This window comes from Camarhynchus parvulus, chromosome 2 (assembly GCF_901933205.1).
Source record: "Camarhynchus parvulus chromosome 2, STF_HiC, whole genome shotgun sequence".
In the NCBI taxonomy this organism is placed as follows: domain Eukaryota; kingdom Metazoa; phylum Chordata; class Aves; order Passeriformes; family Thraupidae; genus Camarhynchus; species Camarhynchus parvulus.
The window spans coordinates 54,357,588-54,373,282 of record NC_044572.1 but is presented as its reverse complement, the minus strand read 5'-3'; the positions used below and the strand labels follow the sequence as shown (position 1 = coordinate 54,373,282).

At 41.4% G+C, this 15,695-nt stretch overlaps 1 protein-coding gene across 3 annotated transcripts in view; it reads right to left on the bottom strand.

The window, feature by feature from the left end:
• VOPP1 (VOPP1 WW domain binding protein) overlaps window positions 1-15,695 on the bottom strand; it is a 75,838-nt gene that overhangs the window by 14,551 nt on the left and 45,592 nt on the right. For 2 of the 3 annotated variants that reach the window (XM_030971362.1, XM_030971363.1), the window contains exon 2: window positions 3,488-3,546. In XM_030971362.1, coding sequence (XP_030827222.1) covers window positions 3,488-3,546 — 59 coding nt within the window. Of the gene's footprint in view, window positions 1-3,487; window positions 3,547-6,341; window positions 6,450-15,695 lie in introns of all 3 variants that reach the window. The other variant, XM_030971365.1, reaches the window with a different exon arrangement.

Below are 15,695 nucleotides of genomic sequence, written 5' to 3'. Positions count from 1 at the left end.
CTGACAACAGTCTCCGGTGGCTCAGGCGACAAGGACATGGAGAAATGGTTGGATGGGTTAGGGAAATAAGTTAAGAGCAGTCTTGGAAATTGTCTGACAGAAGATCAGCACATGTCTCTCAAATTCTTGGTAAACTTTCCATGTTCACTTCTGGTCTGAAATAAGCTGTACCTAACTCCCACAGTAGAGGGAAAAGATTTTGGAAAATTATCAGTTTCTCAGTCTAGCCTTAAGAAATGGAACTACCTTTGGAAGAAACATGCTTGAATTAAACTAAAGCTTATTGATGATATATGAAGGATAGAATAACTATTTCCATTGGAAAAAATATTTTTAAAATATACTAATACCATTAAATAATTGGACAGAAAGATGTATCATTAGTTCTGGAACTGTGATCTTCAACCTTTGCCCTAGCTGTTAAGATGGAAAGCATAAAAGACACATTCAAGAAAGTTTTGAACAATATCTCTAACAGATTTTTCTTTTTAAAATTATTATACTGCAAGGCAGATTGAATTAAAAAAAATACTAAAAAAACTTAAGCTCCAAAAGAGGAACTGTCATATAACTGCAAGTTTTAGGCACCCAAATCTAGCTGAATTTCCAGAACACTTCTTTGGAACACTGTTCCTCTGGCTTAGCAGACACATTCTTATCTGTCTTTGGATGGCTGAAGTAGAGCCTTTACAGGAAAGATTAACTCAGCTATCTTGCCTTTAAACTTCTGAGAAAAGCAAGCCACCACTTTGTATGACAGTCCGCCAGACTTTATTACTCTGGGTAATTTAAAGAGAGGCAGGCACCTTCCAGGAGGGTGTGCCTACCCAGAAGTGATAAGGCTGTAGATGGGCCAGTTCAGGGATACCTTGGTCCCAGCATCCCACACTGCATTTGTGAATAGACAGAGCACTTGGCATTTCTGAGCTGACATGCCAACCTTTTCTTTATAATACCAACTGTCTCCGTTGGAGATGTGACATAGTGCCAGCATGGGACTGAAATCACAGGAAAATCATTAAAAAGGATTGCATTGCTGGGTTTCCTAAGTCTCCAAAGATAGTCTCAAGACGAAAGGAGAGACTACATATATTAACTGGGGAGAAAAAAGTCTGCTCACAAAATCAGTGATAGAAACAAGTGGAATCTACTGCAAACTCCTTTAAATATAAATCTAAATATATCTGCTTGGTATGGACTGTTGCTACAGAAATGGTAAGATAAAATAAAACCTGTTTCACTAGGGCACATCCCAGATCTAGATTCGTACAGAGGAGGCACTCCCAGGACAAAGTTATGTATGATGCTTTTAGATAATTTAACATGCAACCATATGCTGATGGAGACGATGCTATTCATGCCTCCTCCCCCACAATATGCAGAATACTCCCTTCCTCCCATTTCACCAGTGTTTGCCAAAAACTGTACCAAGCTGATTCAACACTGACTCGAATGTGCTAAAATGAACAACTTTCTGTGGGATTAGCAAATTGAATTAATTCAGTGAAGGGTCAAACAAATGCTGAAGCAATGGGACTTCGCCCTAAGATATTGAGATTGGAGTTGTGGCTCTCCTCCACCATAGAGGTGCGAAAAGACAGCACAGGTAGGAGGCAGCTGGGGACCCTGAACAACAGAAACTGACATTGCAGAAGTAACAAAGTAGAACAGGCCAGGCACCGCAGATATGCACGACCTTCCTCCTGCTTTGATGCATCCCTCCTTTAACCCTGCTGGGCTCCTGGGCACTCAAATACCCTCTCCCTACTCCTTCACTTGTCACACATAGTATCTGTCCTCCGAGCTTTACCATCCCCAAATCCTTATCGCCTTTCCCTAGTGTTTCTTCTTGCCCACTTAAACTCATAAGCACAACAACATTAGCATTAACGTGACACTCATCACCACTGGGACAATTGCTGAGCACACACATCCTGCCCCTTCCCCCTTCCTTTTTCCATTGACTTTCACTATTCAGGAGAGTGGCAACCACGACACTTTCATGCAATGACTTGGCTAACATGGTGCTGCAGTAACTACCACAAAACACATGATGACTAGTGACAGTCTTCTGATTGACTTGACAATGTCAATATAGAACAGGATTTTTTTTGTAGTCCTTTCTTTTGCAGGAATCTGTATGTACACAAAGGGTCTGAACCCAATCTCTGAATACCCAATCTCCAAGTAGCCACCCCTTTGTATTGCCAAGGGAGACAAACGCTATCTGTGAAAGCACGTGGGCAGAAACATAAGCAAAATACCAAGGTGATGATGAATAACACACTCCTGAATGTCAAGGTACAGTGGGATTTTTGTAATTTTGTGACATCCCAGCTTCTTTCCCACATTGCAGAAAAGCAAAATAAAATGTAGGTGGAACCAAAGTCCCATTGTTATAAGCATGCAAAGAAAATTAACTTATTTAAATTCCCCATCTGTTTTGGCCAACCATTTATGAGTAATTCTCCTCATTTCAGTCATCTGAAAAAAGGACAGTTCTAGGCACAAACACTTCCTAAGCAGCTAATATCCAGGATCGCAGATGATGAAATCATGGTGTTTCATTCTTTCTGTGGGCTTTGTTTTGCAACTGGTTTCCAGGCTGCTTTTTGTCTCTAGCATTTCTCTCCTGCTTCTGGCAGATGAAGTGGAGGTGGAAAAGAAAAGGGAGGGAACTTCTTGGGTAGCATAAGGATTACAGTAATTTCCAATCCTTCAGCAAGAAAGAGCTTGCTCGGGGAACAGATAACCTAATGCTTTTCCACCCTGCTTTTTTTTTTAACTGTTTACAGTTGTTTGCAATTATAAAGTTATACAACCAGGTAGAAAGTTTACTACATTTATCTCCTTTCTGCCCCCAAACCCACAATGAATGTACCTCCCCTCCACATATTTCCTCCACTTTTTTTGCCATTGCTGTGGGCAATATGAAACAGAAAACTGCAATTAGAGAGATCCTCAGTCATATACCTACAGGTCACTGATATTTGGTTCATACTCAAGCTTGATGTGAATGTAGATGCCACTCATCAAAAAGACAATTATGCCATGGATAACAAATGATCTCAACTCTCTAAATTAAACAAGAGTACTAGCACAGGGACAAAGTTACTTTCAAAGCATTCTTGGTATTCTGTCTGATTACCTGTCCTTGTTCAAAACAAAGGGAGAACTGTCTTCACATTGGTCTACTTATGTTTCCTTTCAGTGTTCTGAAATAAGAGCTGTTCAAGTACTTGAGTTTTGTTTTCAGTTGGAAAGGTCATCTGGGGTGTGTGCAAAATAGATCTGTACTTTTTTCAATAAGGAAAAAGGGAAAGGGGTTACAGGGAAGGAGGGAAATGAAAGTTTACTGCATCTTCATTTCTGAATTAGCAAAAGTCTCAGATGAGTTATAGAAAAAGTACAATTAGTAACAGAGTAACAGTCTAAGAGCCTACAAAATCTAATTCTCTTTTGAAAAAGAAAAGTAATGACTACTTACATATAATATGTAGGATATAATCCTTCAAAGTACCAGCAATGCTTTTTGGCCTCTGTACACTACAAAGAAAGAAAAATATGGTATTAATATTTACATAGGATGACTTATAGCTATAAACACAAGCTTGGAGTATTTATAAATACTGTGACTCCAAGCAGTTAGGAGAGGTTTATAATCCTAAAGATTTCCCAATCCAGATACGCACAGCAAGCGGGAAGTCAGTTCACGTAAATGGCAGCGTGTCCTGCCAGGATTCAGATCCCTCACACAGGGCTTTGTCTGCGGGGCCCCACCAGCTTCCCACAGTTCCCAAACAGGTCAGCACATTTGGCACAGACCCAGGATCCAGCTGCATGTGTTCCCTGGCAGACCTGCTGCCTTAAAACCATGGACAACTTAAGAGCCCATGGCGGTCATAGTCCCTTTCGTGACATCCAAGGCACAAGCAATTGGATGATACTACACACATGACTGCACAGTAAATTCAACAGTTACAGGGAATTATTCATCTTTCTGGAAGTGCATGGCATGTGGAGCCAGGCTTAGGAAGGAGCGGAATCTCCTCTTCCCACAGCTTGGAAATGTCTCAAGTGTCCATTAAAGTAGTGGGGAAAGGAAACTGTTTTCTGCAGCTCAGAGATATTGTTCTCTTTTCAGATTGCCAGTGTATCCCTGCAAAAGGACAGGGACAGGCATTTCCTCAGCACGTGTGTGCCAGCGACGTGAGAAGTGCTCATCCTTACGGGCACTGCCAGAGCACAGGCGGCAGCTCGGAACAATAGCAGCCCCTAATAAAGAAAACCAGATGTCAAGCTCAAACTCTACACAATGCACAAAATATGTCTGTGTATCCCACTGACATCACTAGCACAAAATGCCATCTTCACTGCAGACACAGCTCCAGCAGCTCCCCTGCAAGCTGTATCATCCCATCACTCATGGGCAGGGCATTGTGGGACACCCACTGCAGAGCAGTGAGGAATATCTGGGGTTTTAGCAACAATTCCCTCTGCTGCTCACACCTGACAACAGAGAGCCATTGGCACACTGCCAGCATTTGGATCATTCTTCATGTTCACTTGGCAGTTCACCTTTAAATAATAGCTCGTTTAAGTTTATTAGCCTTCCCAAATCCCAGAATACTAAATGAATCCAGTTAAGACAAAGACAAGGTGGTTTTAGATCCTTGAGTCTCATTCTTCATGAATAAAAAAGGCTGCAAACTCTTTAATGAGTGTCTGATGAGCTAAATCACAGACAGATCAATTACAGCCTGTGAAGACAAACTGCTATGGATTAAATTGTTAAGAGTGGTACAGGAGATTGGGGGAGGAGGAGGAGATGCTTTTGAAGCATGTGTTGAGGCCTTCTTCCAGTAACACAACAGGCTCACACCAGTCTCCGAGATACACAAGCTTTAGCTTATGCTGGAAGGACCAGTCCTCTTTGCCTAGGATAAACACAGAAGAAATCTTGTTCCCCTCTCAAACTGATGCCATGGCCTGGGCAGCATATTCAGGAGGACTCTTTAGCTTCTACTGAAGCAAGTGATCCATCTCTGTATTTACCCAATTCACTCTTTATCCCCTTCCTTCGAAGTTTCCAACTTTTTAACCCTTCCTTCCAAATATTTTCACCACCCGGCTGTTTCCTCTTATTCTAAAATTAGAAATCTGTCAAGTTTCTCTCCATAACACCATGCAAACCTACATGCATTGAAAAACCCAGTAGGCATGCTGCCAAGTCACTCAAAAATACATTTGCTCTTCACCTTTGAAGGCTGTAGATCAGCAGACATTGGCTAAAATCCAGTGTCTGCAGGTCACCCCACTGGGAAGCCTCATTTCAGAGTACAGCTTGGGGTGGTGCTGCCATTAAATGTTTTTCCTTCCTGCTTCTCGGCCAGTATGAGTCACCATTTACCTCAACAGCCTGGAAGCCTTTTGTGAGTCTCAAGCATTTTAATTGATGTTTTCCCAGAAATGTTTCTGAGTACGTGGAGCCTGCACACCCTTTGTAAGTGTAAAGCAGACATTTATATTCAGTACTCTCCCCCCATATTTTAATCTGCTTCACAAGTTCTAAAATTAATTGTAAAGATTCCACCTTCCAACATCTCCCCTAACTGTAGGATTTCTGTTTCTGCCTCTAAATAATTCTCTTTTTCAGATGGCCAATATGCTTACTGCTGCCACAAGAAAGGCTCCAGCCTGGGAAAGTTCCTTCCAGCTTACAGAGCTCAGATACCTGCTCTAAACATCCTTTGGTGTCCAGATTTAGTTTTAAATTGGCCCTGGAAGAGCAGACACCAATCCCAGTTCTGCCTTTTTTTAATATCACAGTGCTACAAATACTGCATGGCAGTTATTCAGCTCTCCTACATGGGAATTGGGCAAAAAAATCCAGTGGACCTCAAATGTGAGCATCAGAGCCAAATCTGATGCACATGACATGTCAGACAGATTTACACGCACAAGGGCAAAGCGCCGAGCTCCCTGCTCTGTTAAACTCCCACCCATCTCCATGGCAACTCTACTCCAGGAAAGCCTGACACAAAGCAGGCGGCTACTAACCACCCTCTCTACTGCTGGTTAGCAGACTTTGCAGGAATTCACTGCTGAGAATAAGTGGAGAATGTCACTGCTGCTAAGGATTCGAGTGCCTTTAGCACTCAGGCCCCAGAGAGATGAACGGGGGTCAGGGAACACATTAGCTTTTGCCATCCCACATCCATCCTCTGAAGAAGGCTATGATAATCCACCGCCTGCCAAGACCCAAATTATTCTTCTGAGTGGTATTGGCCTCAAGAGCTAAGCTGGTAGAGAGCCACACAAGAGTAAGAGGAGACACATACCATCAGCATCGGACTCTCAGCCTTTGGAGAGCCATGTCCTTGTAGCTGTTTGAGACTATTAAATCCTCAAGAAAGCACAGCTGGCAGGAACTCGCTGCAGACCACAAACTAAACGCAAAGGGAAGATTAGTCATATTGCTGCCATACAATAGGACCTCACACATCAGGAGGGGTGCCCACTCTGCCAGCTCCCATATGAAGACAGGCTGTATCTCAGACTTTCTTACAAGCACTCATTCATGTATTTAAAAAGCCATTTACTCATTCACTAATACCCAAAACAGTGTGTCTACGGTATTGCAACTAAGATTAGGTACAGCCCTACTGATACTTCCAGCTTTTCTAGGGAAAGGATTACTGCACATTTCTCTTATAAAATTTTCCCTTCTATGCCCTTTAAGAATTTGGCACAGCTATAAAATATAAATATGAGAGTACATTCATTTTTAAAACAAATTATGCAGGTCTAATTAGGTGTGCATATGTAATCTTTAGAGAATTAATGGCATGTGAATTAGCCAGATGCTTGAATACATTGCTTAAGTCTGCAAAGAAAAGGAGAGAAAGAGAAAAAACACAAGACTTGTTTTTTTGTTCGTTTGATTTTAAATAAATCAGCATCTGTCTTGTAGCCTGTTTTCTCTGCAGGACTGTAGCAATGCGAATTGCAAGCTGTCCTTTTCTGTGGCCTCTAAATTATTACAGATTTCCTTTTAAAAAGGACACCTGCTTCCTGCCACAGATTGATATTGCAAATGTTATGGCTGCTAGTAAGAACAATGAGAAATAGGAGTTCCTAAAACATTATCCAAAGACTGGTCTTGATCACATCATAAAATACAGAACACAAAATACATATGTATGCACATGGTGTGGGGGATGCTAGAGCAGGCAGGCTGCTCACTGAATGTCAGGTGGTACTCCACAGATAGTATTTCTGCAAATCCTATCTCTAGCAGGAATATCCTTCACATTGCACATCATTATCTCTCAGCCCACAGGACAACAAAAAGAAAATAGATTTGATCAATTAATTACTCTTTGTAATCAAGGGATTCACAGCGAGGGCCTTCAGTGGAGGTTTGGAAATTAATAACAAAAAAGTAAAAGCAAATAAAGCCCCATGTGCATATTCCAGCATGAGTACAGTCCATTTCTGTTATGGGTACCAATGGAAAAAGCAGCCTGCTGTGGACAGCCATGCCTGTGGAGGGCAGATGGAGGGCGATTGCTACCTGTATGCTGAAGGGACATCCAGAGAGAATTGGTGACATCTGCTCAAAGCCAGATTCTGTAGGAGGCTGCTATCAGTCACAAGGCCAATGAAAACCTATCAGTTACCAGCAACTGAGGGTGAGCCTTTCTCTTCCATTATGTATTACGCTTACAAGGATCCAAGGTCGATTCAGAAGAACAAAACTAGGTATTTATCAGTGACCTGGTATTCTGGGGTGACCTGCTTAGTGGCTGTGACCTACCACTTAGCTGGGTACATGTTATACCTCATTAGGGTTCAAGATGATCCATCCACATGCCAGTTCTGTGGCTACAGCCTCTGAGGCTCTGCTTGGATTAATACACAGATGAACAGGAAGAAAGAGTTAGAAGTATCTTGGACAAGTATAATGCGAGAAGTATCTTATTGTTTCTGAGCATCACACAATCTTATTCCAACAGCCAGAACTCTGTCTTCCATACTGCTGGATCAAACTAAAATCTGATAAAATGGGAAGGACAACACCTTTCTCACCATAGGGCTCCACAGCATCTGAGAAACAACTATCTATACCTGCTGCCTCTCTTACAGAAGGCCACTTGCAAAATTCAGCTCTTCCCTGGTTTTATTGGTCACTGCATGTGGCAAATACTTGATGAAGCCCAGACAAAATGAAGATAAAGTCTACAATGCAATTCCAGACTAAATAAGCAGTTCCAGAAGGCACATTATTGGCTACGAATCACAATGTTTTATGGGATCTGACCTTTAAAACTACATCAGTTTTCAGAACACTATCCCTTTCAGTGCCTAGACAAGAGCTGGAAGCATTATGAGATACAAGCTGGGCTGTATCAGAAGAAACTTGTGGCTGAAAGTTTGAAAGACTGTTTGTGCAGACACAAGAATATGAGGCATCCTGTTCTTCTATTGCCAAGAAAAGGGCAAACTATCCATTAAAGTAAGAGACAGCATATCCTGAATCTGGAAAGTGCAGCCTAAGGGTGAAAACAGTTAGCTAGAGAAAACATATTTTGTTTTAGCCATGCCTGAATCCATCAAAATTCATCCCTACTTCTTCCCTGGTGATGCTAACAGCTGAGGGTGAAAGTTGCCCATCTGCAAAACTATTCCAAGACACTGAGCTAGCAAGCCATGTTACCAGTGATTTCAGCATATACCCTTGTTGCGAAAGACAGGAGCAACTTTTACTAAAACTCAGGATTATGTTAAGGTATTTTTATTTAATGAAGTAATGACAACACATCGGGAAGCTCTTGTATAAAAGGATGCCAATCCTTTATCAAGCATTCCCTCCCATTTAACAGTAAACAGAACAAATACTATTTCGGCTATACATCTCTTTCACCAACACCAAGATTACAAAGTATAAATAATGATTATACATACTCACAGTATAAATAATGATTTTCATATATTTCATAAGGAAATTAAACGGTTTTGCTTAAAACTTTTTGGTTAAGCCAATTGGTTTTGGTTAGACTTTTTGTCTGTTCTCTAAGAAGACAATATTTCTGATAATAGGATTCATAAAAGAAACAACTTTTCCACCTTGAATTAATCAGTGTGTGTTTTGCAACAGCAAAAAATTTCAGCACAAGCATCTAATTCTTATTACTTTTTGTGCTGTTCAGAGCACATGTATTAATTATCATATTTTTACTTAGATTTAATGTGAGTTTAGCATTAGATAGTTTCCCATCACAAAGAATTATTTTACATTTAGATCTATTAACCTTTCCCAGAGAGGAAATACAAATATCCCTTGTGTTCCATTTTACCATTTCATTTCAGGAACCTGACTCATTTATTTGTTTCATTTTCTTTTGCTTTTTTGTTGGCTTTTTTTTTTGACATTATGCAGCAAATTGCAAATGCGCTTCGGTCCCAGAACAATACAATTTCAATTGAATATAATTCCTTCATCCATATACAAGGGAAAAAGGAAGAAATAAAAGGCAAAGCGAGGCACCCATATTTTTCAGAGCCCACGCCAGGGAGGGTGCGGGGTGGGCGCTCAGCACCGCGGACAGCGTCCTCCCTGCCGGCAGTGCCCCGGTGCCGCTGCACCTTCCCCACAGCCCGGCCGGGGCAATAAATCACCTGTACCAAACCTCACCCACACACACCACCTCTCACAGTTCCCACCTCCCTCTCCGTTCTCACCTACACCTGCTAACAGTAGCCACACCTACCAATTGTCTCTTTGCATGTGGGAGCACTTGTATGAGAAATTAATAAGCACAACTACCATAGAATCACGGAACATCGCAACTTGGAAGGGCCCCATGAAAATCATTCAATCCAGGTCTCTGTTCCTCACAGGACCATCTAACATTACACCATATGGCTGAGAGCATCATCCAGATGCTCCTTGAACTCTGACAGGCTTGGTGCCACAACCACTTCCCTGGATGGGCTGTTCCAGCAATCTTCTCAGAGAGGAACTTTTTCCTAATGTCCAGTCTGAACTTCTGCCAATGCAACTTCATTCCATCCCCTCATATTTTACTGCTGGTCACCAGAGAGAGATTAGTACCTCCCATCCACTACTTCTCTTGAGGAAGTTAGAGACATGAGATCACCCCTCAGCCTTCTTTTCTCCACGGTCCACCAAAACAGTGATCCCAGTTGCTTCTCATTAAGTCTTGCCCTCAAGGTCTTTCACCACCTCAGTCACCCTCCTCTTGACGCTCTCCAATAATTTCATGTTCTTCTAATATTGTGGCACCCAAAACTGCCCACGGGACTCCAGGTGGAGCCACACCTTTCAATGCAGTGCAGGATATTGGACCAGCTGCCACTGCTGTACTTGATGCATTCAGGACACAGCTGGCCCTTTTGGCTTCCAGGGCATACTGCTGACTCATATCCAACTTCACATCAACCCAAACCACCATCAGATTGCCCTGGATGGAACAGCTGTACTCAGTCTTTTTCAAACTGTTTGGAAAGCATAGTTATGAGAGTTGTCATAGTTGTGTGAAATAGCCAGCTCAGTTCTACCTCAGAATGTCAAACCAGATGCTTACAAAAGTGCCAAGAGAGCCTCAATATCAGAGAGGTTTAGGACTTGCTTTACCTTCTTTCTTTCATTTCTACACTCATGAATGCAGCAATAATTGCACAAACATAAAAGGTGGGGAGTGGGGGCATTTAAACCTTCCTGGTGGAATTGACCTTGCACTGAAAGTTTTAATGTTAGATCTGCAAGAAAGAATGAGCCATGCCACATACTGAAGGCATTTTCAGCCAAGAAAAGCAAAACAGACTTTGCATTCCACTGGAGTCTCTGCAGCTTCCAGGGGGTAGTGGCAGACTTTTTTTGTTCCAACTGCAAGGAAACAGATGTAACATTTTACCAACTCCACTTGCAGAGGTTGATCCATTCCAAATGGTACTGGACAGCTTCCACAGCTCCAAAATTGAATTTAGCTTCTGCAATTACTCTTTTTCCTTTTATACGTGCACGAGAAATAAAACCAAGGGTACTATTATTTGCATTCTTTAACTACAGAACAAGTCACATCATAAAACAACCCACAAAGTAGGGTGCATGGGAGGAAGGGATCGCTTGTCAGGAACTGAAAGGAAGACCATGCCAAGAGTGGGGACATCACTGTTTCCACCCTCAGTCTCTTTAAAAATGAAACAAACCTAAATGAAACTTTTCAACCTTCATGAAATTTTTGTTGATACAATGTTTTTACTTTTATGCCTCTAATGAGCACTATGAACACAGACACCAACCGACTTTCCTTTGCGTAAGAACTGGAAGTTTGGTCCATCTCCAGCCTCGACCCTGAATGGGTACTTCCTGCTGAAGGGAACTGATGCTACTTAGAGCACTACTAAGAGAAAAGTCCAGTTTTAGGTTCCTCCAGTTTTTATCTAAAATGACTCCAGTCCATGCTGAACTGGCAAATTTGCCTGTTTCCTACATGCATTTTGTTCTTCCACTTTACCACCCCAAGAATGAAAACAGCCCTTAAATTACCTAGTACTTAAATCCTCAGGGGGTGTCTTTCATCTACCAAACTAATACAACCAAAGCAAAGAAAGACTGAGCAAAAGAAGATGAATTCAGACTCAATTTTCTTAGCCATCTGCGGTGCAGACAAGACAAAGGCGCTTAAAAGCACTGCACTACAGATGCTGGTTAGTTAAGTTATGACAGCTCTTCAAAGGATGTAGGAAAACTGATTTCTTGGATGGTCCCTAGGACATAGGACAGCTGCTTTGGGAGTTCCCAGGCTCTGTTCTGTTGATGTTATGCAGTCTCCAGGTGCTCATTTGTCCCACAGAGACAGCGCAAGCTGAGAGGACAGAGTGCAGCTGCATAATCACGGCAACTCTTGCTCTCCACCCTAATACCCTTATTTTTCATTCTTGACATTTAATCCAGGGACACACACCTTCCTCAGATCCCTCTTATGAGGAGTTATTGGGAAACAAAACATTTTTTTATTCAACTAAGACTCTTATCTTTTCAGTTTTCTGAGGTATTTATTCCAAAACTGCAAATACTGGATCAAGAAATGCTTTGTGCTTAGAAGTCCTGAAAACATCTGTAACACCGAAGACATCAAATCTCCAGCCTCAAAAAAAAAAAGAAAAAAAAAAAGATGCAGAGTCCATGAGCAATCACACACCCAGTGGTGCAGAGAACAAAAGAAATCAATAATAATGAAATATTATCTAAGTACTGTTCCTATAACCTGGAAGGTAAGAAATGCCAAGGCAAGTTCTCACCTTGAAGAGGTTATTCTAGAACCTCATCATGTTTAGTGTTGGATTATTTTTAGGAGCATCTGTTAATTTTAAATCAGATTACACACATCATGTGTATATTAAATTAGTAAGCATTTGGACACAGTGGAGATTAAAGAGGTTACCTTGGAAACATTCTAATATTTGAAAAGCAGTTTCTAAAAAACCCTGCCAAGTGAGAATCCAGGTACTTCTTTGAGAAGAAGCATCGACTTGAATGCTTTGTTGGGGGAAGCTTCATACTTGGACAACTCCCACCTGCTTACCAGTGAAGTCAATTATTACCTACACACTTAAATAACAGCCATCAATACTGTGTCCTTCACGCCCTCACAAGGCCACTCAGTCTCTCAAGGGAAGAGCAACGATGTATAATTGATTGTACAGGTCCAATCTGGCTTAATGACCATACCGGGACTGGAGAAACAGTTCTAAAGGAAACTTTAGTTCATTTGTTCCAGCTACATTAGACTAACTACCTTGCAGTAAATGCTGGTACTCAGATAGCAACACAGCAAAGGCAGGCATGGTCTGGTCTGCAAGGCTGGCTCACCAAACAGGGCTGTCATACAATCATCTCCATGTCACAGTCCAGAAACCCATTTGCTCTGGGACTCAGTCACTGGTGCATGGGGAGGAGTATGGGCTTGGGTTCATCCAGGCTAATAATCACATTTTTCTGTTCTTGCACACAGTCTCTTGAAGTTCCTACTGATCAGCGGCAAACACATCTCTGTCTCAAGCCAAAACCCTCCTCACAGGAACACACAGCATAAGAGTTAACTCAATGTAATTTGTACTTGTTTAATAAGTCAATTCAAGCTTTTTGGGAGATGCTGTGTTGTGACTTTTAGGTAGACACTCACCAGGTAGACTGAAACATCAATGCCTTTTAATTTACAATAAGAACCTAAATGGATGTCTATTCAGACAGTCCAATATACACTACCATAGCAATAGCATAAGATTATTAAATTCCAGTGAGACAAATCTAACAGCTGTACCCCAGAACTACTTATTTGAGCAGGAAGAAATACTAAACATTTGTCCTTGAAGTATTTCCTGTTAAAGGACCAAAATAGCAAATAAAGAGATAATCCTTTCAGGCAAGTAACAATGACTACTGATGGCAAAGCATTCTTCCAAATTAATTAACTTCCTACATAAGACCTTAATATTTGCTTTTCTTTTATTAGGAGTCTAAATGTACCTAAACAAAAATCTACAATGTCCCAGACTGTCCAATTTCAACATAAACCACTAAGAGCGTGACAAAGCTCTTCATTTAAACCAAAAGTACACAAGCTTCAGCATTTTTCTAAATGGATAATTTCCTTGCTTTGAGTTATCACCTGAGTTTTATCACACTCAAAATAGCTTCCTGGAAGAAGAAGAAGAAAAAAATATATATATTCTTAAGATGACTGTTTAGAAAGAGATACTGGATACACACAACCAGACAAATTTGCACAACCTCTTTGGTTATGTATAGAAGCCACAACTTGGCTCTCACTTCCCTTCACCCTTCAAACCACTCCCTTCACAACTTGATGAAGGACATGCACGATGTGGGTAGCTTTTACATGCCTCCTCTCTCTGTTAACCAGTGCATGCCCCTCGTTCAAACATCTGTCCATATACACGGATTTTTCTGGGACACCATCAGGCTTTCAGCTTCCATTAATAACAGTTAAAATGCAAATGTCCTAGTTATCACTGCTGGACCTCTTGCTACCACCCTTGTGGTCTGTGGTTCATGTGATGCTTTTCTTTTTTCCAGCTTGCAGATGATAGATCATATTTGTGTGTTGGGAAGTTACTTGAAAATACATAAAAAAAATTAGGGATGCTGCAGTGAACTCTGCTCTTTCCTTTGACACAGACAACACAGACATCAAAAATCTTCTTACTAAGGTTATTTCCTCCCAAGAAATATCTGAGGTTACCTCAGGGATGTTCTGCAACTGAGAAGTGCAAGAGTAAGATGAGGCATAAATGAAACATTCTCTCTTCTTTAACACATGGCCTGCACTCCAAAAAAGCTCAAGATCCTTGCCTGGAGGTATTGCTATGGATGGATAATAGCATGAGATATGGCCATAAATGTTTAATTTATAAACCTAGCAGCTAGAAAATTATTCATCTAGACTGAAAGTGCTGAGGATTTTAATAGTGTCTGCCCACACTAAGAGATGGAAATAGCACCAAGAGCTCAGACATGAGCACAGACATACTTGCATATTTTGGTCAGTGTTGATAATGTTGCATAAACTGAACTTTCTGAGAAAATTTAATCCCTGTGCATGTAGTGGGCAATTCCAGAGATTTCAAGGGCATTGCTTCTGCTTTCACAGGATATGGCTTGGCTTGCTGCCCCTCTCTTCACAGGCCTGCCAGCTGCTCTTCCAAGTGCTGGGTTCATCTCAGTGGGGAAAGAGCACTGCAGTACAAAGGCATTAATGCTCCTACATTTCTCCAGGGCAATTCTGCTCAGGCAAAGGAGCCTTTATACTGTAACTACAAATGCAAACTCGTGGATGAGAGAAAGAAAGAAAGAATAGGAGCAGCAGGGCAGAGAAGCAAAGAAGAGAATGATATGCCCATGAAAACCAGAAAAATATGAAGTGGAATAAAATCTAGGGCTAACTGGAATAAATGGCACTGACTGAGCCACAGCCAAACCTTCTTCCCAGCATGTTTCCCAATAGGCTTCAGAGGACAGAAACCAGCAGGGTGGCAGCCAAAGAAATCACAGAGGTAGTCCCTGAATTACTGGCCGCTATATAGGAATGACAACAACTTGCAAAGGTACTGATAAAGGGACAACTCCACTGGCTTTGTCATTTTTATACTACAGACAGATACCTGGTGCACCTCTCCTCCATGCAAGGCAGCAGCTCCAATTTTTTACCTCCAACCAAGTTTTGTACCTTGAGCCCTTTCCGACACAAAAGCATGACACCATGAATTAGCTACAGCTCCTTGTGCAAGTCCAGGGCAGAAATCTTTTTATGACCTTCCCACAGCACAAGGCAAAAAAAAAAAAATTCATTTTCTGTGTAGCGTTCTTAGTCTCTAATTTGGGAAAGGAAAAGCCTAGCACCTCACCATTGAGAGGTTGCTTGCCTTTGGCTCATGCTTGCCATTGTTCTTCTTCAATGAGAAGACGAAAACTTCTAATAGCTCAGATGCAAGGGTGCTAACTCCTGTCAATAAAGCCACTTTCACCTAAAATAGCAGAAATTTTCACCAGTTTAGAGACTCCCAAATCAGACACCAGATACTGAACAAAGGCTGAGTCCTTCAAATATGTCAATAGGGCTCCATATAAAAAGAAGACTCTTTTT